The 23,836-nt window shown below is 46.2% G+C and overlaps 1 protein-coding gene across 1 annotated transcript in view; it reads right to left on the bottom strand.

Moving 5' to 3' along the window:
• LOC134221106 (prolactin-releasing peptide receptor) overlaps positions 1–23,836 on the bottom strand; it is a 193,394-nt gene that overhangs the window by 156,428 nt on the left and 13,130 nt on the right. The window contains exon 2 of the mRNA XM_062700295.1: positions 18,233–20,169. Within this exon, the coding sequence (XP_062556279.1) occupies positions 18,325–19,935 (1,611 nt within the window). The 5' untranslated portion in view covers positions 19,936–20,169 and the 3' untranslated portion in view covers positions 18,233–18,324. The remainder of the gene's footprint in view (positions 1–18,232; positions 20,170–23,836) is intronic.

Here is a 23,836-nt window from a genome sequence, read left to right as displayed (position 1 = left end):
AAGGCCTTTCAGAAGGTTTTCTGTCGGAATCCCTGCATGAATATAAATCCATAAATCCTGAATCCATATAAATTCCTGTGGCTTTTCTAAAGAGATTTTCGAAGAAATTCCTGGAGGAACTTCCGACTCTATTCTTGAAGGAATAACCAAAAGAGAACCTGAGGTTTTCGAACAGAATTTTAAATGAAGGATTTTTAGTTGATGTTTCAAACAAATAGCTATTGAAATTTAAATATTTTCTAGAAGAATTTCTTTGAAAATCTGGACAGTAGTGAAACAAACTCAGTTTTGACTCTAGAATCAAGGCTATACTGCCAAGACAAAATTCCCAAAATATCGAAATGGCGGATATTCGGATATCCTCAAGAATTTCTTGAGAATTTACTGCATCGAAAATTTCTACAGATTTTATCGAAAACACCTTAAATAATTCCCTAGAAAATATATTCAGGAATTATTTCGGTAAGATATCAAAAAACTCATTCTAATATGTATACCTTCCAAAATTCTGTCAGGAATTACATCGGGAATTTCTTCAGGAATTCCTTCAAAAAACGTCCAAAAATGAAACCAGCTTTTTCTTTGAAATTTCCTTTAGGAATTGCTTCTGAACTTCTTAGGAAATATCTTAAGAAATTCTTCTGGATGTTCTTATAAAAAATCTTCTGAGATTGATCTTGACAATTCCATCAGGAATTCCTTCAAAAAATCTGTTTGGAATTGGAAACTTTGTAGATGGGTACACTCCCACAGTTGTAAAGGATTTGACGCGCCATTCCTCAAAGAAGTTACCCATTGAAAAGCTCAAAAAGGATTGTGAATCTATTTAATAGTCTGTTGGATTACACTGTTGAAAGGAGATCCCGCGGGCTTCGCGTAAGAGTCTCTGCTTACGGATCTGCCGCCTCCGTTTTTTGCCCTTCATACAGCAGTGCATTGAAAGCAGAATGGTCTTTAAATTCGACTGTTATATTGGGTGGAGCCGCATGCAGAGCAAGACTCAAGCCAGAATGATGGATAACTGTACATACACACATACTTTTGAAAAATTCCTTCGGAAATTATTTTAACAATTCCTCTGAAACTTTTCCAGGTATTCCATAAGGCATTCCATTCCCTCGGCAATTTATCTAGTAATTCTTTCGAAATTTCCTCCGCCATTTTCTTCCAAAATTCTAGGACGAATTTTCAGATATCAGATATAATTTTCAAATGAATTACCGACATTCTTAGATTCCTTCAAGATTTTTTGGACATTCCTCCAAGAATTCCTTCTGAATTTTCTCCAGGGATTCCTTCAGAAAATCCTCCAAAAATTACTACGAAGGTGGTTGCAGAAATTCCTCAAGACTCTAAGCAATTTCGTTAGGTTCATTCCTTCAGAACTTTCTCCAGGACTTCCTTAGGAAAATATTTCAAGAAATCCCAGACATTTATTTGGGTATTGTTTATCAAAATAAAGTATTGCGTATTTATTTACTAGTATGTTGGATTACACTGTTGAAAGGAGATTCTCTCTATCTTCGCGTAAGTGTCTCTACTCTGCCTCGGATATTCGTCTAGTATTTCCTTCGGAATTTTCTCCGCCATTTGCTTCCAAAATTCTAGGACGAAATTTCGGATATCTCCGTACGAATTTCAAGAGAACTCCTAAAGAAATTGACGTCATACTTAAATTTCTTTAAAATTTTTGTTGGACATTCCTCCAAGAATTCCTTCAGAATTTTCTCCAGACAATCATCCACGGGGATAAATCCAAAAATTCCTCAAAACTCTAAGAACTTTCTTCAATCAGTCCTTCAGAACTTCCTCCAGGATGTCCTTTAGGCATTATTTCAGGAAAACCAAGAAATGTCTTTGGCAATTTTTTATAAAAATAAATTAAACCCGTTTTTTAGAACAATTCTGGCAATTTAAGTACAAGGAGGAGTGAAGGAAATGTTCAATTTGATGGGTCACGTGTCCCATCGTGCTCCAGCTCCAGAAGCCAAGTTACCATTTTTGAATTCGCATATCACGAAGCTATCACAATGATACTCCATGCTCAGGGAAGTTTAAAAAAATCCTACCAGACTGGGAATCCAAATTCAACTTTCATAGTGTTGACTTGTAGCCGCAAATATAAGCACTAGACCAATTAAGATATGTAACATTTAAACCTTTAAAAAGTTGATGAACCACCCAATGCGACCAGAATAAGATTATTTCAGATGAAGTTACATATGAGGTTAGAAGTCCATCGCTACGCTCGTTGATTTGTAGCGTAGGTCTGTAGCCAAGAAGTTCTTGAAGGACCTAACATTCAACACGCCAATGCCGGTAAAAGTGACAGAGATAAACAAATATGCTAAAGGTATAACAGCTATTTAATCAATGCCTGATGGGCCAAGAACAATTGATACGTTTGCGTGTGTTTTGACAGTTTTCTCATGGGAAAACTGTCAAAACGCACGCATACGTATTAATTGTGTTTGGCCCATGATAGGTTGCCTTGGTCCGGTAGATGCAAACGCACTACATACTGTGATTTTTGTGTTGGCCAATCATCGGCGTGAAATACGAAATTCAGCGGCGTGGAGCCAATCGGCGTATGGCGCGCCGCCGACACCTTGACCGGCGTCGGCGTACGTCAATAAGTGTCGGCGGCGGCGACGTGGCGCGGCGGCGCACAGGTCTAGTGTACACTAGCTGATATTCGCCTTGCTAATCTCCTCGTGCCGCGATAGGAAGCGATCTGTTCAAGATTAGAGCTACAGCTCTTGGCAAAAGTATCAATTAGTAGCCTGCCATGAGTTGGAAGATACTCTAGTATTGTGTTTTCTTTGTGAGGGGGTTCCCATATCTCCAATAGGTTATGGGCACAGTACGATTCTACTGCGCATCTTCCATCTTTCGTCACTAGGGTATTGAATGCAATCCCAGCAACTGTCTAAACACAATGCATATTCAAAACAATGCAAACAGTTAAGCCGACTTCAACCGCCAAGCGAACCCTTCTTCTCGGACTCGGCGATCATATATTCCAAAAGGGTACTCTACCTTCCGAAAAAACGTGAATATTATTTGCTTTTTGAAGTCGTTTTTTTTTCGAAAGAATCGACTCAAATTAGAATTGAATTCAGTTCCAATTGAACTCTGTATTATTCGAAAATATGAACTTTACCCCTGAACATTGAATAAAATCGTTTTTAAATCAAAAAATAAGTTTTGATAAGGATTTCCCGGGATATACGAACAAGTTCATCCCGAATCCCGGGACAACGAAAATGGCCGGGAAATGGAAACTCTATTACGCACAGGAATATTAGAAAACCATGAGAAAGATTTTAGTTTGACGAACAACCGATACTTTTTTGACAATAAGGTCAACATCGTACCGACAAACCATAAGATCCAGGATATCGTCACAGGGTTAGTTCCACGGTGAGCTAATCCAAGATGCATTACCACTCTCAATTATGCTTACATTTGCTGCTGGTCCATTTCACGATTCCGGCAAGCACGATTTCCGCTCGTAGAAGGCATTTTGCGAATGATACTCGGCAAAGCACTTAAATTTCGCATTCTCTGATGGAGAATCGTATAATCCCTACTTTGGCGCATCCGTCTTCTCGGGGTGTGAACACAGAGAATAGATAATCAATGTAAAATTGAAAAGCATGTATTAAGGAATTTAACAACCCACTTAGTTTCTCAACATGCTGTTGGATAGCGCAAAAACTTAAAACGCTCTTGTCTAACAATTTTTCGAATGAAGTCTCATCCAGCTTGGATGTCCGTTCTCTGTGGTGTTAAATGCAATAAAGCGCGCAACCGAAATCCTATTTTCCAAACTCTATAAATCCGCTTTGCTGCCAAGCGAAATTCAATTTCAAGGGTTGCAGCGGGCAACGTAAATCTCGTGTTACGAAGAAGCGAGTCGTAAAGTTCATCCGTCCCGTCTTTCGGCGAGGAGGTGTGTGACGACGGACGGGTCGTAAATTGATTGAGATGAATGGAAGACATAAATATTTACGACAAACGGCGGCAGCTGGAGAATTTCGGCTATGCAAAAGTGATGAAACTCTGTACGTGGGTGCGACTTTTTTCTAGAAGTACAAAAGTTGCAAACATCTGTACGGTGCAGCAAAGCCTTCGCAACTTTTCAGGACACTTGTCGGTGTTTGAATGAATTTCAGCACTGTTTATCACATTCCAGGTGAAACTTTCTTAAATTGTGGCCTAAATTTTTACCTCCTCTTTTTATTGACTGCACTGGAAATAACTTAACATTTCCTCCGGATAGTCTTCTACGATTCCTCCGGCAATACTCCTCACTGAACAAGCTGATTTTTACAGCATTTTTATGGACTTCTACTTTATATTTTCCATCATGGATTTTTTTCCTCTAAATTCAGATCAAAATAATTTAGGAAAATATTTTCTACACATCCTAAATGAATTATTGATATGATTGTACTATTCTTTGTCTAAAAATCCCATATTCTAAGACCAATTCAGAACAGTGAAATAAATTTCTGACAGAACTAATGAAATTGTGTGTAGATTCTTCAACTCCAATAAATCCCCATAAAACTGACATCCGGACCTTGCAAATGGCGCAACGGTAATCGAAATTGCTTTCGTATGTCTCAATGTTGGGAGACTGGTCCGACCAATATCCATTTCAATGCCAAACCTTAGCAGCTCTCTTTTGCAGCCTTTGCATACATCCAGGGGATTTGGAGGGAGGGTACGCAATACCCAACGAGCGATCCGTCCGGAATCCGAATACAAATAATAACAAAAACACGAAACGCGATATCCAGCGAGTAAATAAATTACATTCCGTGACACGGTGTCAGCCTTTACGAACTACCCCCACTACCATCAACGTGTTGCTTCTGCTTCCCCACCAGTAGGTAAGTAGGAGTACGTATTTCTGAATTTACAGCGACCAAGACCTTCCCCGGGTAGCAAACAACTCCTAATCGGTACATACCGTACCCTGGGCTGGCAATAGAAGGATGCCATCTCTCAACTTGGCACGGAGACTTCGCTGGATGGTTGTTTGGCTGTCGGGAAGCGGACCTCGGATAGAAGGCAGGTACTTTGTACGATAAACTAATTACGAAAGAACGACTACCGACGACAACAAACGTAACGGCGACGAGTCCGGTTCGGTCGTTCTGTCGTGGCTGGGTTTGTCATCGTCGTGTCGGTGGAATAAAATGGTGGTTGGACCGTTAACGCTCAAGGAAGTGGTACATTCTGAATTTATTGTGAGAGTAAACACCACCCGGCAGGGCATGATTGGGCTGTGGCAATGGCAATGGCAAGGCACCGTTGCTGTGCTGTTGGATTGGGTCAAATTGAGTTCCGCTCTGTACCGGTACCCGACAGAGAGCTGGATCGTAATGAACATCGAAATGTATGGCAGCGGGCTTTTGGAAACATACAATGTAATAAGATGAACAGCGCGCGTTCAAGAATGTTGGGTTCTTCTCGGCTCGATTTGATGAACATGACGGTCGAACATTACTGATTCAAGCGCGGAGGGATGGGGATAATTTTGTTTCTGTCGGTATAATTTGGTTAGGTTTTATGACTGCTGAATTGTTTACGGTTTGCTTGCTTTGTCTGGAAAATAGATCCGAGTGGTGAGAATTTGTGGTTTTGTGGGTGCATGTTTTTATTGCTCGTCTATGAAGCAAACACTTAATTTTGCGCGTTGGGAAAATGTTTATAGACCTAAAAATGCTATTATCTCCGGATCATAAAGAACAATTACGGCTTTGTTTAGGAATCGTTTTCTCACATCACGCAGAAAATATGGTATCATTAGCATTTCTTCGGTATTTTGCAACTAGAATTTTAACATTTTAAAGTGATTGCATGGAAGAAGTATTTCCTGTATTTTTTTATAACACGCAATAACATTGAAAAAGGACCTTCCTTAGCCAAGATGTGCAGCTACAAAACTAGACTATGCTGAAGATGACTGGGTTCCATTCCCGACTTCCTGGGCGTAAAAGTATCATTGCTAGCCTCATGATATACAAATGCAAAATGGTAACTTGGCTTAGAAACTTCGCAATTAATAACTGTGGAAGTTTACAATGTTATGTAAACTCATATGTGAATATGTAGGGGAGACTGGGTAGACTTGATCCCCTTTTCTGATTTCCGATGTATCACAGCCAAAAAAAAAAATCATACGCGATTTCCACACAGACTCTCTAAGAAATATAGTATTGAACTCTACTGATGTATGACAATCCTTAAATTATTGTTGTTAATGATACACAATCGATTTTTTGGTGTGCTGTCAAAAATCGACTTTTTGAATTTTCGGGGCAAATTGAACCCTCTCCAAGAAATTGCTTTGATAAAATTTGAAAGGTGTCCTCAGATTTTTAAAATATTTTTCCTTCAAAATACGCACAATTTTCGAATTGCTGTGCGTATACATGAACGATTTTTGATACTGAATTCGACAGCACATTCAATTTTAAAATTTGAGTAGACTTGATCCCCTTTTTATGATATCTACGCAATCAATATTTTTTCCTACCAAAACTTCATCAAATCTGTCAAATCTACAAAAAAATCTGTCAAATCTACAAATTAAAAGGAGGCTTCCGAGCCTCTTGAAAGGAGGCTTCCGAGCCTCTTGAAAGGAGGCTTCCGAGACTCTTAAAAGGAGACTCTCGAGCCTCTTGAAAGGAGACTCTCGAGCCTCTTGAAAGGAGGCTTCCGAGACTCTTAAAAGGAGACTCTCGAGCCTCTTGAAAGGAGACTCTCGAGCCTCTTGAAAGGAGGCTTCTGAGCCTCTTGAAAGGAGGCTTCTGAGCCTCTTGAATGGAGGCTTCCGAGCCTCTTGAAAGGAGGCTTCCGAGCCTCTTGAAAGGAGGCTTCCGAGCATCTTGAAAGGAGGCTTCTGAGCCTCTTGAAAGGAGGCTTCCGAGCCTCTTGAAAGGAGGCTTCTGAGCCTCTTGAAAGGAGGCTTCTGAGCCTCTTGAAAGAGGCTTCTGAGCCTCTTGAAAGGAGGCTTCTGAGCCTCTTGAAAGGAGGCTTCCTGAGCCTCTTGAAGGAGGCTTCCTGAGCCTCTTGAAAGGAGGCTGAGCCTCTTGAAAGGAGGCTTCTGAGCCTCTTGAAAGGAGGCTTCTGAGCCTCTTGAAAGGAGGCTGGGAGCCTCTTGAAAGGAGGCTTCTGAGCCTCTTGAAAGGAGGCTCTGAGCCTCTTGAAAGGAGGCTTCTGAGCCTCTTGAAAGGAGGCTTCTGGCCTCTTGAAAGGAGGCTTCCAGGCCTCTTGAAAGGAGGCTTCTGAGCCTCTTGAAAGGAGGCTTCTGAGCCTCTTGAAAGGAGGCTTGAGCCTCTTGAAAGAGGCTTCTGAGCCTCTTGAAAGGAGGCTTCCAGGCCTCTTGAAAGGAGGCTCTGAGCCTCTTGAAAGGAGGCTTCTGAGCCTCTTGAAAGGAGGCTCTGAGGCCTCTTGAAAGGAGGCTTCTGAGCCTCTTGAAAGGAGGCTTCTGAGCCTCTTGAAAGGAGGCTTCTGAGCCTCTTGAAAGGAGGCCCTGAGCCTCTTGAAAGGAGGCTCTGGGCCTCTTGAAAGGAGGCTTCTGAGCCTCTTGAAAGGAGGCTTCTGAGCTCTCTTGAAAGGAGGCTTCTGAGCCTCTTGAAAGGAGGCCTGAGCCTCTTGAAAGGAGGCCTGAGCCTCTTGAAAGGAGGCTTCCGAGCCTCTTGAAAGGAGGCTTCCGAGCCTCTTGAAAGGAGGCTTCCGAGCCTCTTGAAAGGAGGCTTCCGAGCCTCTTGAAAGGAGGCTTCCGAGCCTCTTGAAAGGAGGCTTCCAGGAGGCTTCCAGGCCTCTTGAAAGAAGGCTTCCAGGCCTCTTGAAAGGAGGCTTCCAGGAGGCTTCCAGGCTTCTTGAAAGAAGGCTTCCAGGCCTCTTGAAAGGAGGCTTCCAGGCCTCTTGAAAGGAGGCTTCCAGGCCTCTTGAAAGGAGGCTTCCAGGCCTCTTGAAAGGAGGCTTCCAGGCCTCTTGAAAGGAGGCTTCCAGGCCTCTTGAAAGGAGGCTTCCAGGCCTCTTGAAAGGAGGCTTCCAGGAGGCTTCCAGGCCTCTTGAAAGGAGGCTTCCAGGCCTCTTGAAAGGAGGCTTCCAGGCCTCTTGAAAGGAGGCTTCCAGGCCTCTTGAAAGGAGGCTTCCAGGCCTCTTGAAAGGAGGCTTCCAGGCCTCTTGAAAGGAGGCTTCCAGGCCTCTTGAAAGGAGGCTTCCAGGCCTCTTGAAAGGAGGCTTCCAGGCCTCTTGAAAGGAGGCTTCCAGGCCTCTTGAAAGGAGACTTCCAGGCCTCTTGAAAGGAGGCTTCCAGGCCTCTTGAAAGGAGGCTTCCAGGCCGCTTGAAAGGAGGCTTCCAGGCCTCTTGAAAGGAGGCTTCCAGGCCTCTTGAAAGGAGGCTTCCAGGCCTCTTGAAAGGAGGCTTCCAGGCCTCTTGAAAGGAGGCTTCCAGGCCTCTTGAAAGGAGGCTTCCAGGCCTCTTGAAAGGAGGCTTCCAGGCCTCTTGAAAGGAGGCTTCCAGGCCTCTTGAAAGGAGGCTTCCAGGCCTCTTGAAAGGAGGCTTCCAGGCCTCTTGAAAGGAGGCTTCCAGGCCTCTTGAAAGGAGGCTTCCAGGCCTCTTGAAAGGAGGCTTCCAGGCCTCTTGAAAGGAGGCTTCCAGGCCTCTTGAAAGGAGGCTTCCAGGCCTCTTGAAAGGAGGCTTCCAGGCCTCTTGAAAGGAGGCTTCCAGGCCTCTTGAAAGGAGGCTTCCAGGCCTCTTGAAAGGAGGCTTCCAGGCCTCTTGAAAGGAGGCTTCCAGGCCTCTTGAAAGGAGGCTTCCAGGCCTCTTGAAAGGAGGCTTCCAGGCCTCTTGAAAGGAGGCTTCCAGGCCTCTTGAAAGGAGGCTTCCAGGCCTCTTGAAAGGAGGCTTCCAGGCCTCTTGAAAGGAGGCTTCCAGGCCTCTTGAAAGGAGGCTTCCAGGCCTCTTGAAAGGAGGCTTCCAGGCCTCTTGAAAGGAGGCTTCCAGGCCTCTTGAAAGGAGGCTTCCAGGCCTCTTGAAAGGAGGCTTCCAGGCCTCTTGAAAGGAGGCTTCCAGGCCTCTTGAAAGGAGGCTTCCAGGCCTCTTGAAAGGAGGCTTCCAGGCCTCTTGAAAGGAGGCTTCCAGGCCTCTTGAAAGGAGGCTTCCAGGCCTCTTGAAAGGAGGCTTCCAGGCCTCTTGAAAGGAGGCTTCCAGGCCTCTTGAAAGGAGGCTTCCAGGCCTCTTGAAAGGAGGCTTCCAGGCCTCTTGAAAGGAGGCTTCCAGGCCTCTTGAAAGGAGGCTTCCAGGCCTCTTGAAAGGAGGCCTCGGGGCCCGTTGAAAGGAGGCTTCCAGGCCTCTTGAAAGGAGGCTTCCAGGCCTCTTGAAAGGAGGCTTCCAGGCCTCTTGAAAGGAGGCTTCCAGGCCTCTTGAAAGGAGGCTTCCAGGCCTCTTGAAAGGAGGCTTCCAGGCCTCTTGAAAGGAGGCTTCCAGGCCTCTTGAAAGGAGGCTTCCAGGCCTCTTGAAAGGAGGCTTCCAGGCCTCTTGAAAGGAGGCTTCCAGGCCTCTTGAAAGGAGGCTTCCAGGCCTCTTGAAAGGAGGCTTCCAGGCCTCTTGAAAGGAGGCTTCCAGGCCTCTTGAAAGGAGGCTTCCAGGCCTCTTGAAAGGAGGCTTCCAGGCCTCTTGAAAGGAGGCTTCCAGGCCTCTTGAAAGGAGGCTTCCAGGCCTCTTGAAAGGAGGCTTCCAGGCCTCTTGAAAGGAGGCTTCCAGGCCTCTTGAAAGGAGGCTTCCAGGCCTCTTGAAAGGAGGCTTCCAGGCCTCTTGAAAGGAGGCTTCCAGGCCTCTTGAAGGAGGCTTCCAGGCCTCTTGAAAGGAGGCTTCCAGGCCTCTTGAAAGGAGGCTTCCAGGCCTCTTGAAAGGAGGCTTCCAGGCCTCTTGAAAGGAGGCTTCCAGGCCTCTTGAAAGGAGGCTTCCAGGCCTCTTGAAAGGAGGCTTCCAGGCCTCTTGAAAGAAGGCTTCCAGGCCTCTTGAAAGGAGGCTTCCAGGACTCTTGAAAGGAGGCTTCCAGGCCTCTTGAAAGGAGGCTTCCAGGCCTCTTGAAAGGAGGCTTCCAGGCCTCTTGAAAGGAGGATTCCAGGCCTCTTGAAAGGAGGCTTCCAGGCCTCTTGAAAGGAGGCTTCCAGGCCTCTTGAAAGGAGGCTTCCAGGCCTCTTGAAAGGAGGCTTCCAGGCCTCTTGAAAGGAGGCTTCCAGGCCTCTTGAAAGGAGGCTTCCAGGCCTCTTGAAAGGAGGCTTCCAGGCCTCTTGAAAGGAGGCTTCCAGGCCTCTTGAAAGGAGGCTTCCAGGCCTCTTGAAAGGAGGCTTCCAGGCCTCTTGAAAGGAGGCTTCCAGGCCTCTTGAAAGGAGGCTTCCAGGCCTCTTGAAAGGAGGCATCTAGGCCTCTTGAAATGAGGCTTCCAGGCCCCTAGAAAGGAGGCTTCAGGCCCTCTTGTAAGGAGGCTTCCAGGCCTCTTGAAAGGAGGCTTCCAGGCCTCTTGAAAGGAGGCTTCCAGGCCTCTTGAAAGGAGGCTTCCAGGCCTCTTGAAAGGAGGCTTCCAGGCCTCTTGAAAGGAGGCTTCCAGGCCTCTTGAAAGGAGGCTTCCAGGCCTCTTGAAAGGAGGCTTCCGGGCCTCTCGAAAGGAGGCTTCCGGGCCTTTTGAAAGGATACTTCCGGGCCTTTTGAAAGGATACTTCCGGGCCTTTTGAAAGGATACTTCCAGGCCTCTTGAAAGGAGGCATCCGAGGCTCTTGTAACAAGGCTTCCAGTCTCTTGAAATGAGGCTTCCCGGCCTCTTGAAAAGATGCTTTCCGGCTTCTTGAAAGGATGCTTCCGGGCCTCTTGAAAAGAGGCTTCCGAGCCTCTTGAAAGAAGGCTTCCAGGATTCTTGAAAGGAGGCTTCCGGGCCTCTTGAAAGGAGGCTTCCGGGTCTCTTGAAAGGAGGCTTCCAGGCCTCTTGAAAGGAGGCTTCCAGGCCTCTTGAAAGGAGGATTCCAGGCCTCTTGAAAGGAGGCTTCCAGGCCTCTTGAAAGGAGGCTTCCAGGCCTCTTGAAAGGAGGCTTCCAGGCCTCTTGAAAGGAGGCTTCCAGGCCTCTTGAAAGGAGGCTTCCAGGCCTCTTGAAAGGAGGCTTCCAGGCCTCTTGAAAGGAGGCTTCCAGGCCTCTTGAAAGGAGGCTTCCAGGCCTCTTGAAAGGAGGCTTCCAGGCCTCTTGAAAGGAGGCTTCCAGGCCTCTTGAAAGGAGGCTTCCAGGCCTCTTGAAAGGAGGCTTCCAGGCCTCTTGAAAGGAGGCTTCCAGGCCTCTTGAAAGGAGGCTTCCAGGCCTCTTGAAAGGAGGCTTCCAGGCCTCTTGAAAGGAGGCTTCCAGGCCTCTTGAAAGGAGGCTTCCAGGCCTCTTGAAAGGAGGCTTCCAGGCCTCTTGAAAGGAGGCTTCCAGGCCTCTTGAAAGAGGCTTCCAGGCCTCTTGAAAGGAGGCTTCCAGGCCTCTTGAAAGGAGGCTTCCGGGCCTCTCGAAAGGAGGCTTCCGGGCCTTTTGAAAGGATACTTCCGGGCCTTTTGAAAGGATACTTCCGGGCCTCTTGAAAAGAGGCGACCGAACCTCTTGAAAGGAGGCTTCCGGAACTCTTGTAAGGAGGCTTCCAGGCCTCTTGAAAGGAGGCTTCCGGGCCTCTTGAAAAGAGGCGTCCGGGCCTCTTGAAAGGAGGCGTCCGAGCCTCTTGAAAAGAGGCTTCCGGGCATCTTGAAAAGAGGCGTCCGGGCCTCTTGAAAGAAGTTTCCGGGCCTCTTGAAAGGAGGCTTCTGGGCCTCTTGAAAGGAGGCTTCCGAGCCTCTTGAAAGGAGGCTTCCGAGCCTCTTGAAAGGAGGCTTCCGAGCCTCTTGAAAGGAAGCTGCCGAGCCTCTTGAAAGGAGGCTTCCGAGCCTCTTGGAAGGAGAGAGCCTCTTGAAAGGAGGCTTCTGAGCCTCTTGAAAGGAGGCTTCTGAGCCTCTTGAAAGGAGGCTTCTGAGCCTCTTGAAAGGAGGCTTCTGAGCCTCTTGAAAAGAGGCTTCTGAGCCTCTTGAAAGGAGGCTTCTGAGCCTCTTGAAAGGAGGCTTCTGAGCCTCTTGAAAGGAGGCTTGAGCCTCTTGAAAGGAGGCTTGAGCCTCTTGAAAGGAGGCTTCTGAGCCTCTTGAAAGGAGGCTTCTGAGCTCTCTTGAAAGGAGGCTTCTGAGCCTCTTGAAAGGAGGCTTCTGAGGCCTCTTGAAAGGAGGCCTGAGCCTCTTGAAAGGAGGCTTCCTGAGCCTCTTGAAAGGAGGCTTCTGAGCCTCTTGAAAGGAGGCTTCCGAGCCTCTTGAAAGGAGGCTTCTGAGCTCTTGAAAGGAGGCTTCTGAGCCTCTTGAAAGGGAGGCTTGAGCCTCTTGAAAGGAGGCTTCCTGAGCCTCTTGAAAGGAGGCTTCTGAGCCTCTTGAAAGGAGGCCTGAGCCTCTTGAAAGGAGGCTTCTGCGCCTCTTGAGAGGAGGCCCCCGAGCCTCTTGAAAGGAGGCCTCCGAGCCTCTTGAAAGGAGGCTTCCGAGCCTCTTGAAAGGAGGCTTCCGAGCCTCTTGAAAGGAGGCTTCCGAGCCTCTTGGAAGGAGGCTTGGGAGCCTCTCGAAAGAAGGCTTCGGAGCCTCTTGAAGGAAAGCTTCCGAGCCTCTTGAAAGGAGGCTCTGAGCCTCTTGAAAGGAGGCTTCCTGAGCCTCTTGAAAGGAGGCCTGAGCCTCTTGAAAGGAGGCTTTGAGCCTCTTGAAAGGAGGCTCTGAGCCTCTTGAAAGGGAGGCTTCTGAGTCTCTTGAAGGAGGCCTGAGCCTCTTGAAAGGAGGCTTGAGTCTCTTGAAAGGAGGCTTCCGAGCCTCTTGAAAGGAGGCTTCCTGAGCCTCTTGAAAGGAGGCTTCTGAGGCCTCTTGAAAGGGGAGGCCTGAGCCTCTTGAAAGGAGGCCTGAGCCTCTTGAAAGGAGGCTTCTGAGCCTCTTGAAAGGAGGCTTCCGAGCCTCTTGAAAGGAGGCTTCCGAGCCTCTTGAAAGGAGGCTTCCGAGCCTCTTGAAAGGAGGCTTCCGAGCCTCTTGAAAGGAGGCTTCCGAGCCTCTTGAAAGGAGGCTTCCGAGCCTCTTGAAAGGAGGCTTCCGAGCCACTTAAAAGTAGGCTACCATGTTTTTCTTGCAAGGAGGCTTCCGTGCCTCTTGAAAGGAGGCCTTCGGGCCTCTTGAAAGGAGGCTTCCGAGCCTCTTGAAAGGAGGCTTCCGAGCCTCTTGAAAGGAGGCTTCCGAGCCTCTTGAAAGGAGGCTTCCGAGCCTCTTGAAAGGAGGCTTCCGAGCCTCTTGAAAGGAGGCTTCCGAGCCTCTTGAAAGGGAGCTGCCGAGCCTCTTGAAAGGAGGCTCTGAGCCTCTTGAAAGGAGGCTTCCGAGCCTCTTGAAAGGAGGCTTCAGGCCTCTTGAAAGGAGGCTTGAGCCTCTTGAAAGGAGGCTTCTGAGCCCTTGAAAGGAGGTTTCTCTGAGCCTCTTGAAAGGAGGCTTCTGAGCCTCTTGAAAGGAGGCTCTGAGCCTCTTGAAAGGAGGCTTCTGAGCCTCTTGAAAGGAGGCTTCTGAGCCTCTTGAAAGGAGGCTTCTGAGCCTCTTGAAAGGAGGCTCTGAGCCTCTTGAAAGGAGGCCTGAGCCTCTTGAAAGGAGGCTTCTGAGCCTCTTGAAAGGAGGCTCTGAGCCCTCTTGAAGAAGGCTCTGAGCCTCTTGAAGGAGGCTTCCATGCCACTTGAAAGGAGGCCTGAGGCCTCTTGAAGGAGGCTTCCGGGCCTCTGTAGGGGAGGCTTCCGGGCCTCTTGAAAGGAAGCTTCCGGGCCTCTTGAAAGGCAGTCTCGGAAGCCTCCTTTCAAGTGGCCTGGAAGCTTCCTTTCAAGAGGCTCGGAAGCCTCCTTTCAAGTGGCCTGGAAGCCTCCTTTCAAGAGGCTCGGAAGCCTTCTTTCAAGAGGCTCGGAAGCCTCCTTTCAAGCGGCTCGGAAGCCTCCTTTCAAGTGGCTCGGAAGCCCTCAATAGTCATAAAAGTCATAGATGAAGCTATTAGGCTATTTCTAAGCTTCTCGGAAGCCTCTTTCCAAGCGTGGAGCCTTCTTTTAAAAGGTCTACTTTTCACATCTGTTATAAGTTACGCTTATTTTCATACACAAAAAATAGGGGGTACCTCAATTAATGCAATAGCTCCAAGGGGTACCACTCAAGAAAAAGGTTGAGAACCGCTGAAATAGAGGAAAATACCGATTGCTTGGTAGTCTAAGACATTCACCATACAAGATACCAGTCAAAACTTTCAAGAGGTGGCGTTGATTCAGTGGTAGTAAAATCGAAATTTCATTCCTATAAGACTACTAATCAGTACAAACTAATTGCAGGAGATCATCTTTTCCCCTCATACAGAATTCTTTATCGTTACTTTCTTCTAAAACACCTCCATTTCCCATAAATTGGTCGAAAGGGTCGTTTGGCCGAAAGGGTCGTTTGGCCGAAAGGGTCAATTGGCCGAATAGGAAATAGGAAATAGGAAACATGAAGTGATAAAAGAGACGGCTCAATTCTCATTCTTCATTTCTCACTTCTCAATCTTCATTTCGCACTTCTCACTGTAAAAAATGAGGAGCGCGAAATGAGTAGTGAGATGTCTCACTACTTACTTCACGTTCCTCATTTTTTACAGTGAGAAGTGAGAAAAGAGGAGTGAGGAGTGAGACTTCACTTCTCACTCCCCATTTCTTACTTCTCACTGTGAAAAATGAGTAGTGTGAAAAGGTTAGTGAGACGTCTCACTACTCACTTCACGCTTCTCACTTTTCACAGTTAGAAGTGAGAAATGAAGAATGAGAATTGAGACGTCTCTCTTCTCACTTCTAGTTTCTCTCTTTTCAAATGACCTATTCGGCCAAATGACCCTTTCGGCCAAACGACCTTTTCGGCAAAATGACCTTTTCGGCAAAATGACCCTTTCGGTCAAATGACCCTTTCAGCATCATGACCCTTTCGGCCAAGCGACCCTTTATGCCAAATGACCCTTTTGGCCAAATGACCCTTTCAGCCAAATGACCCTTTCGGCCAAACGATTCTTTCGGCCAAATGACCCTTTCGGCCAAACGACCCTTTCAGCCAAACGACCCTTTCAGCCAAATGACCCTTTCAGCCAAATGATCCTTTCGTCCAAACGACCCTTTCGCTCAAATGACCCTTTCGGCCAAATGACCCTTTCGACCTAAGGGAAAGGATCGTTTGGCCGAAACCCATTCAGGGAGGGTCATTTGACCGAAAGCCATTTGGCCGAATGCCACTAGGCCCAACAAACCATTAGGCCGAAACCCATCTGGTCGAAAGTCTTTTGGCCGAAAGGGTCGTTTGGCCGAGAGGGTCATTTGGTCGAAAGGGTTGTTTATCCGAAAGGAATGTTTGCCGATAGGGCCATTTGGTCCAAAGGGTCGTTTGGCCGAAAGGATCATTTGGTCGAAAGGGTCATAAGGCCGAAAGGGTCATTAGGCCGAAATGGTCGATTGGCCGAAGGGGGCGTTTGGCAGAGAGGGTCGTTTGGCCGAAAGGGTCATTTGGCCTCGTTTGGCCGAAAGCGTCATTTGGCTGAAAGGGTCATTTGCCCGAATAGGTCGTTTGAAATGTGAGAAATTAGGAATAAGAAGAGAGACGTCTCACTTCTCACTCTTCATTTTTCTTTTCTCACTGTAAAAAGTGAAAAGCGCGAAATGAGTAGAGAGACGTCTCAGTACCCACTTCGCACTACTCACTTTTCACAGTTAGGAATAAAAAATGAGGAGTGAGAAGTGGGACGTCTGATCTCTCACTCCTCATTTCTCACTTCTCACTGTAAAAACTTGTCAAGCGCGAAGTAAGTAGTGAGACGTGCAGGAGATCATCTTTTTCGATTTCCAACTACCATTCTTCCATGAGCTCATGGTGAAAATTTAAAAACATGGAGCAAAACAAAACAGATAAAAACGCCGGTATTGAAACACCCTTCTTAGCCGTGCGGTAAGACGCGCGGCTACAAAGCAAGACCATGCTGAGGGTGGCTGGGTTCGATTCCCGGTGCCGGTCTAGGCAATTTTCGGATTGGAAATTGTCTCGACTTCCTTGGGCATAAAAGTATCATCGTGCTAGCCTCATGATAATACGAATGCAAAAATGGTAACCTGGCTTAGAAACCTCGCAGTTAATAACTGTGGAAGTGCTTAATGAACACTAAGCTGCGAGGCGGCTCTGTCCCAGTGTGGGGATGTAATGCCAATAAGAAGAAGAAGAAGTGAAACGCCCCCTTCGGCCAAACGACCCTTTCGGCCTTTACAGTTTGAAGTGAGAAATGAGGAATGAGAATTGAGACGGCTGTCTTCTTACTCCTAATTTCTCACTTTTCAAATGGCCTTTTCGGCCAAATGTCCTCAACGAACTTTTCAGTCAAATGACCATTTCGGTCAAACTACCCTTTCGGCCACATGACCCTTACGGCCAAATGACATTTTCGGCCTAATGATCCTTTCGGTCAAATGACCTTTTCGGCCTAATGACCCTTTCGGCCAAACCACCCTTTCAGCCAAACGACCCTTTAGGGCAAATGACCCATTCGGCCATATGACCCATTCGGCCATATGACTTTCGGCCTAATGGTCTGATCGCCCAAATGGCCAAACAACAACCGAGCCTAGTGGCATTCGGCCGAATGGCTTTCGGCCAAACGATCCTCCTCTCGTTTGATTGAAAATCATTTGGCCGAAAGGACCATCTAGCCGAATAGATCATTTGGAAATTGAGAAATGAGGTGAGAAAAATGAGACTTCTCACTCACTCACTAAGACGTCTCACTTCTCACTTCTTATATCTTACTTCTCACTCCTCGTTTCTCACTTTTCAAATGACCTATTCGGCCAAATGTTCTATTCGGCCAAATGTCCTATTCGGCTAAATGTTCTATTCGGCCAAATGTTCTATTCGGCCAAATGTCCTATTTGACCAAATGACCTTTTCGGTCAAATGGGTTCGGCCTTGTGGCATTCGGCCAAATGGCTTTTGACAAAACGACCCTGCTTCGAAAATCAAATTGAATTTCAAACACGAAGGCAAACCTCTGGGCAGAAATATACAAAAACTACAATTTCCAACACTTATATCCAATGCACGCTGAAAAATATGTCAAAACAATAAAAACGATGAACCCAACTACGATGAATAAAGTCTCACATTTTCAACTTGTCGAGCAGTCAGCTCAAACTGTAAGTTGAAAAAAAGTTTACTAAATTACACCTCTTATCACTAATTCCTCCTCCAGACGGTTGAAATTGCAGAAAACGACTAACAAATTGCATAACTGCTGCCTGCAGCCACTTCACATTTCGCTCTTGAAGTTCATCTTACCGCAGTGATGAATACTCCACTCCAGCAAAAACTATATAAACCGTACTGACATAGTTACAACGCTGGCGACAACGACGACGACGACGACAGCGGAGTCTCCGACCGACAATCATGCGGCTTCTTCGAGTGAGGTCAATTTATCTTTTTTAATTTGACATCCGAGCGGGACAAATAGAGAGACCATTATTAAGTTATTCCTTCGCCCCTATCACAGTTCGCCGTTGTTGGCGGGGTCGCCGTCTACGGTCTGCACATGATATGGGGTACCTTTCGGTGGCAGAGCAGAGGGATCCGCAGTACGTTCGATGCAATCAATTTAGTAGCGCGAAACTGACTCCAGTTCCAATAGATGCATAATGGAGCTTGGAACAATCAAATATATGTTATACAAACCTGAAATAATTTGCCAATTTTGAATGAGATTTTTGTAAACATGTTAAAAGAAATTCGATAGTTTTTCCAAGGCTTCTTCGGAAAGTAAGTTTCTCATGTACAGAAAGTACAATGGGTATGTGACAAACAAGGGGCACGGATTGCTCTGCTACTAAAATATGTCAAGCTGATAGCGCTATCAATGCTGAAACTTTATAATATTATAGAAATAGTGTCCCTTCAATTTATCAACAGAAAATAGTACAATCCAAAAACATCTAAAAATGTTGGCCTAAAATGTACAGAAGAGTCCCAAAGTGCAAAGAAGGTTCACATCAGTTCATCAATTTCCCTTCGTAAGAATATTCGTTCTAAAATAAAACATAGCAAGAGGAGGTACTTACCATAAATTACACACACACATGCGCACGTACGAGTATCGAATCGATGTTGATAAATTTGTTTGTTGGTGGCTCAGTCTCTGGTTCGGGTTGTCTTACAGCACCTCCGGCATCTTGGTGGCGCCGCAAGTCCCATCGTTGATCAGGATCAGCGACTGCAGTTTGGGGTTGCCGCTGGGCTTGGGATGCACCGGAGCGCGGGAGCGGCCATCACTCCCCACGCCGTTGGTGGCGGTGGCGGCGGTGGCAGCGGTGCTGGACCGCTGTCCGTTGGTGAGATTGGGCGTTAGAGGTAGTTGCACTTCGAAGGGGGTTTCCAGAACCCCGGACGGGAGGACGATCGTTTCCTGGCTTTGGATCGATGGGAGTAGGGGCGGATCGGAGGGAATTGTAGGGGGACAGATTTCGGAAAGGAGGATCGAGTCGACGGAAGGTTTGTTGGAATCGGTGGTGGTTGTGGTGGTCGTGTTCGGAGATCGACTGCAGACCGGTGCTGGCACTTGGGAAGATGGAATGAGGGTTTCCTGAACGGTGTCGTTATTACCGTTGCAGGTTCGATGTTCGGATCGACGAGTGCTGATGGTGCTTCGTCCACGGGAAGGGTTGAAGCAGGGCAATACCTGCTTGAACTCCTTCCGGAAGTTATCGTTCAGCCATGCGTAGAGGAAAGGGTTGTAGCAGGTTGAACTCATGGCGATCAAGTGGGCGATGAAGAACAACAGGTTGTAGTATGGCCACTCGTTGATGTCCAAATAGAAGTCGTTGCTCATATTGACGAGATTCAACGGTAGCCAGGAGATGCCGAAAATTGCAACCATGGCGATTAGCATTCGGTTGGTGCGTTTCTTGCGATCCCGTTCGGCTTCCTCGCGGCGGGTGGTTTTGGATCCGGGCTTCGACCGGGCGCGATCATTCAGCTTAATTGACACGCAGATATAGCAAATGGCCATGATAATAAAAGGAAGAACGAATTGTAGGATCGATGTTGCGATCGAGAATACTTTTCGCATATCTTCAGGCCACAGTTCTTCGCAGTAATATGTACGGTTCTCCGATAAGGTTTCGTTGGTCAGGGTCCCATTGGTATCGTCGTGATGGCTCATGTAGAGGCCATATGGGAGCGTAACCAACATAGAAAAGATCCAAATGAGGACTATGATCGTGATGCAGGTTGACAGCTTCATTCTTGGATGAAACGGGTAGATTATTACGAAGAACCTATCAATCGCTATAGAGGTCAGCGTCAGGGTCGATATGTAAACACTGCAGCCCTGTGCCAATGGTACGGTGTGGCAAATAACCTTTCCGAAAATCCATCTCCCGAAGAAAGTATAGGAAGGTGTGAAGGGCACCGCCAGAACGCACAACAGAATGTCCGACAAGGCTAGATTAGTGATGAACAAGTTCGTCACCGACTGCATGGCCTTGTTTCGAAACACGACGTAGCACACCAACACGTTTCCAAAGATTCCCAATATGAATATACTCGAGTACAGCAAGCAGAACACAACTTGAACCATTTCGTTTGTCATCACATCGCTGGCATTATCCTGGATTAAAGCCTGTCCAGTGCTGTTCCGCCCAGCTGGCTCACTAACGGAACTGAACGTCATAGTGACAGCTTCACTGAATGCCTCCTGCGAACCGGTCACGGTCACCATCGGCAGCACAGTGACCTCACCACGTGATGACATCGTTATTGCCATTCCTACACTTTTGATGATTGATGGAGTCCGCTGTGCGCCGTTTTATCAATTAAATCACCCTCGTGGACCACTTTTACGACATCCCACCCTCGGGTGTTTCAACCTTTATTTCCTCGTTTTTTTCACTCTCACTCGCTCCCGACAAGCTTCACCGACAGCGATAATGATTATCCTGTACACACTTTCCAAGGCGCTACTATGAACGTCTAACTGACGCCACCGCTGTCAACATCACTGCCATCCGGATCCGGCTCGGGCTGAGGGGTATGCGATATTGGGTTCAAGATGAAGAATCAGACAAATATATTTCACAGAAAAATGCAATGGATTGGAACGCAATACATATCACGACAAGCGTTTCGAATACGGTATGGTTATGAACAAACATTGCTTTTATAAAAAAAAAAATAACAACGATAATTCATATTTATTCAACTTAACTGCAATTTAACTTAATTTAACTTCAAATTAGGACTTCATCCCACCACCACATCTTTTGAAGCAGTTGGGTTACATTGCGAGACTACTTGAAGAACTTAATTTGTAGGCCATTCGAATCCGAGTTCGATCGTATTAACTACCTATCGCAGACCGAACCACTTTCGAATATTTTTCGACCATATGCGTCACATGCACTTCAATTAGTAAATAATAAGTTATTTGTGAGAAATTTTTTTTGCTCGAGATTTTTTTTTTGCTACACAACGGCTGGTGTTAAGAAGTTCTGCTAGTAATCAGGTTATTTACATATATCAATGAGTGTTATAAGCAGAATGAGCTAATGGGTATACTGTTGAAAATCCGCACAAACTCATATTATTCTAACTTTTTTGATTTGGTAAAAATAGATATTTTGCGTAGACGTGGATTAATGTGTATTGTTTACACTCTGTGGGTCTGTCTGCGAAATGGCAGCTAATGAATTGTACACACGGTCAAGCAGTTTGACCAACATTGACTCCACCTCTCGTTTATTCAAACATCCATCAAGTCTTACCAACAGCGGCACGAACAATCAATTTATTCGACCAACAATATCACACATCAACCATCGAAAAATATATGGGGGTTTGTGCAACTTCACTACAAATGCTCAAACATGTTCGGCAGACCTTGACTCCACCCCGGACAACTCAAACCAAAATCAAACCGTTTAAATTTTTTTCAACCGAGCCGCCAACTGTCAAATGGTTGGTCGAGCAACTTCATACACGTTCAAACAAAAGCAGCAACCGAAGCGTTTTCTTGGGGGCGGAGTTAATGTTCGTCAAACCGCTTGACTGGTGTGTACGTTGCATAACGGACAGTGCTTGCACTAAAAAGTTTTGCACGAGTACTTTGACAATAAGGAGGGAGTAGGGACACGGCAGGTATTTTCGTCTGTTCGTCATAGTCTCGAAAACCAATAAAAAAGACGCTTTTTTGTGAAACTCATACATACCAAATCGTAAGCTCAGGAGAAACGTTCTGCTATAGTGGAGTTCTAGCAAATGTACGTTGCTTTCGTTGGTTTTAGCCCCTACGACGATGGACGGAAATACCTGCCGTGTCCCTACTTTGAGAAGTGTAATCGGGAAAAAGTGGGGTGCCTGGCTTCATAGAACTGGTGTCTGGTTTGAAAAATTTGTCTGGTATAAAGAACGTCTGACTGTTGATTGGAATCAGACCTGTGATCGTGGGGGTTCACGGTTAGTCGACAATGAACTAACAAGCTGTCCCTGGATGATTTTCATGTTCAAGATACTACATTTTACAAAAATACTTCTCTTCATAGTTTTCTTTCCGATCACTTAGTTCAGATCGAACTAGCTTCGTGAGCGTACATTTTTTTCTACGAAAAAAAAAACTACTAGTTGAGTCAATCGAGACATTTGGATATTTTCGGTGAAAAGAGGCGTGCTTTTTTTGGACTTTGGCGGATAAAAAATCAGTCAGTGCGGTCAGGACCTGTTACGAATCGCGAACCAATCCGATCACAGGATGCGGAGATACGGTATTTTCGGCCCTATAGGCCGGTTCTTCCCCCCATCTATTGAGTCAATATGGGAACGAGGCCTAAATTATATTATTGTTTGTATGACCTTTCTTCTGGAAGGAGATTCTCTATTCATCCCGTGGATTCGCATAAGTGTCTCTGCTTATGGGACCACACCATTTTTGGCCCTTCATACAGGAGTTTGATGAAATACGAACAATAATATAATCATGATTTTATTTATTTATTTGATAGTACACCATCTTCGACCATGTCGCACAGATTGCTTCCTTAATAGCTTCCTTAATAGTTACTATTCTAATTCTAATAATTAACACATTTTTGGACAGAATAAAATTGAACTTGTTACAAACATCGTTAAAAGAACGCAAACACAAATCAAAACAATTATTGTAGCCAAAGTTTGTTCTGTGAAAAGAGATCACAAATAAAGGCGAGTTTCGCAATCTACGTGAGGGAACATTCCAACGTATGAGCTCCAATAGCTTAAGACAATCCAGATTCGATGTTGAGGGGTCGAAGATAAACACTTTGCATTTTTAGGCACCTAGTGGAAAGCGTGTCCAAGTCGATCAGCTTGCAACGACTTGGATAGCTCGGAGGTTAAATGGGTCGTTCCAAGGTAGCTGTCCTCAAGCAAACCTAATGAAAATTTTCTGAATTCTTTCGAGTGCCAGCGTACATGGAGACCAAACTGATGAAGCGTATTTTAAAATGCTCCGGACCAATGAGCAGAACAGTGTTTTTATACAGTAAACATCGCTGAAGCCGGCAGCATGACGACGGATAAATCCTTAGATGTTATGTATGCCTTAGATGTTATGATGCTGATGTGTTCGTTAAATCTCAACTTCGCATCGATGGTAACTCCTAGGTCACAAATAGAGCTGACGCGTTCCAAGCCGTCCGGTCCAATGGAATAATGCTGCAGGATAGCGTTGGCGGAACGTGTGAAAGTTATGACCTTGCATTTTTTACTGTTTACGCGCATGCCGTTGTCGCCACACCAAACAAGCAAACGATTAATGTCGTCCTGAATAACACCACAATCAGCACGAGATGCAATTACGCGGAAAAACTTCAGGTCGACAGCATATGAAATCTTGCTTGATGAAATCACTAAACCGAGGTCGTTAACGTAGATGACAAATATTAGAGGACCGAGGACGCTGCCTCGGTACTCCAGATGTCATTGAAAAGATATTGGAGCGCCTGCAGTTCACCGTCACAAAAGCCTTGCGATCAGATAGGTAAAAGTGCAGCCATTCTGTGATCCACGCTGGGAATCCTATGTGATTCAGTTTGTCGATAATAATATCATTGGGTACAGTGTCGAAGGCTTTTGCAGGTACAGTGTCGAGATATGGTTGACACGTAACACATCAAATTTGTTGTTGTTGAGCGGTTTTCATAAATCCTTGCTGGCAGCTTGAGATAATCGGTGCAGCGGTTGAACACTGCAGCAATTGGGGTCGCTAACGTTGCGGCGCAATTCTTAAAAAATACAGGAGGAAGATGGTCTGTTCCTGGACCTTTAGATGTGTCGACATCATCCAGCGCTGTTCGAATATCATCAGGAGAAAGCTGAAAGCATGGCAAGCTGATGTTGTAGGCTGATGTTGTAGGAAGTTGTAGGAAGGTTTTATTTGACTAAAACAATTCTGATGACGGACAGGAGATGTTCTACGGAAAACTCTTTTGAAGTAGGCAGCAACAAGGTTAGCCAATCTGGGGATGCCGTTGTCATTCTTCCTCTTTTTGATGTAGTTCCTGAAACGGGCAGGATTTTCCTTCACAGAAGCTTGCACGTTGTGCACATAATTTTCGTGGACAGCAGAAAGAATTGCTTTATATTCCAGCTCGAAATCACGAAGTCTGTCCCTGTCAGAAACGTTCTTTGTTACG

This window comes from Armigeres subalbatus, chromosome 3 (genome assembly GCF_024139115.2).
Source record: "Armigeres subalbatus isolate Guangzhou_Male chromosome 3, GZ_Asu_2, whole genome shotgun sequence".
NCBI lineage: Eukaryota > Metazoa > Arthropoda > Insecta > Diptera > Culicidae > Armigeres > Armigeres subalbatus.
The sequence above is the reverse complement of the archived record's forward strand: the minus strand, read 5'-3'. Positions and strand labels throughout refer to the sequence as shown.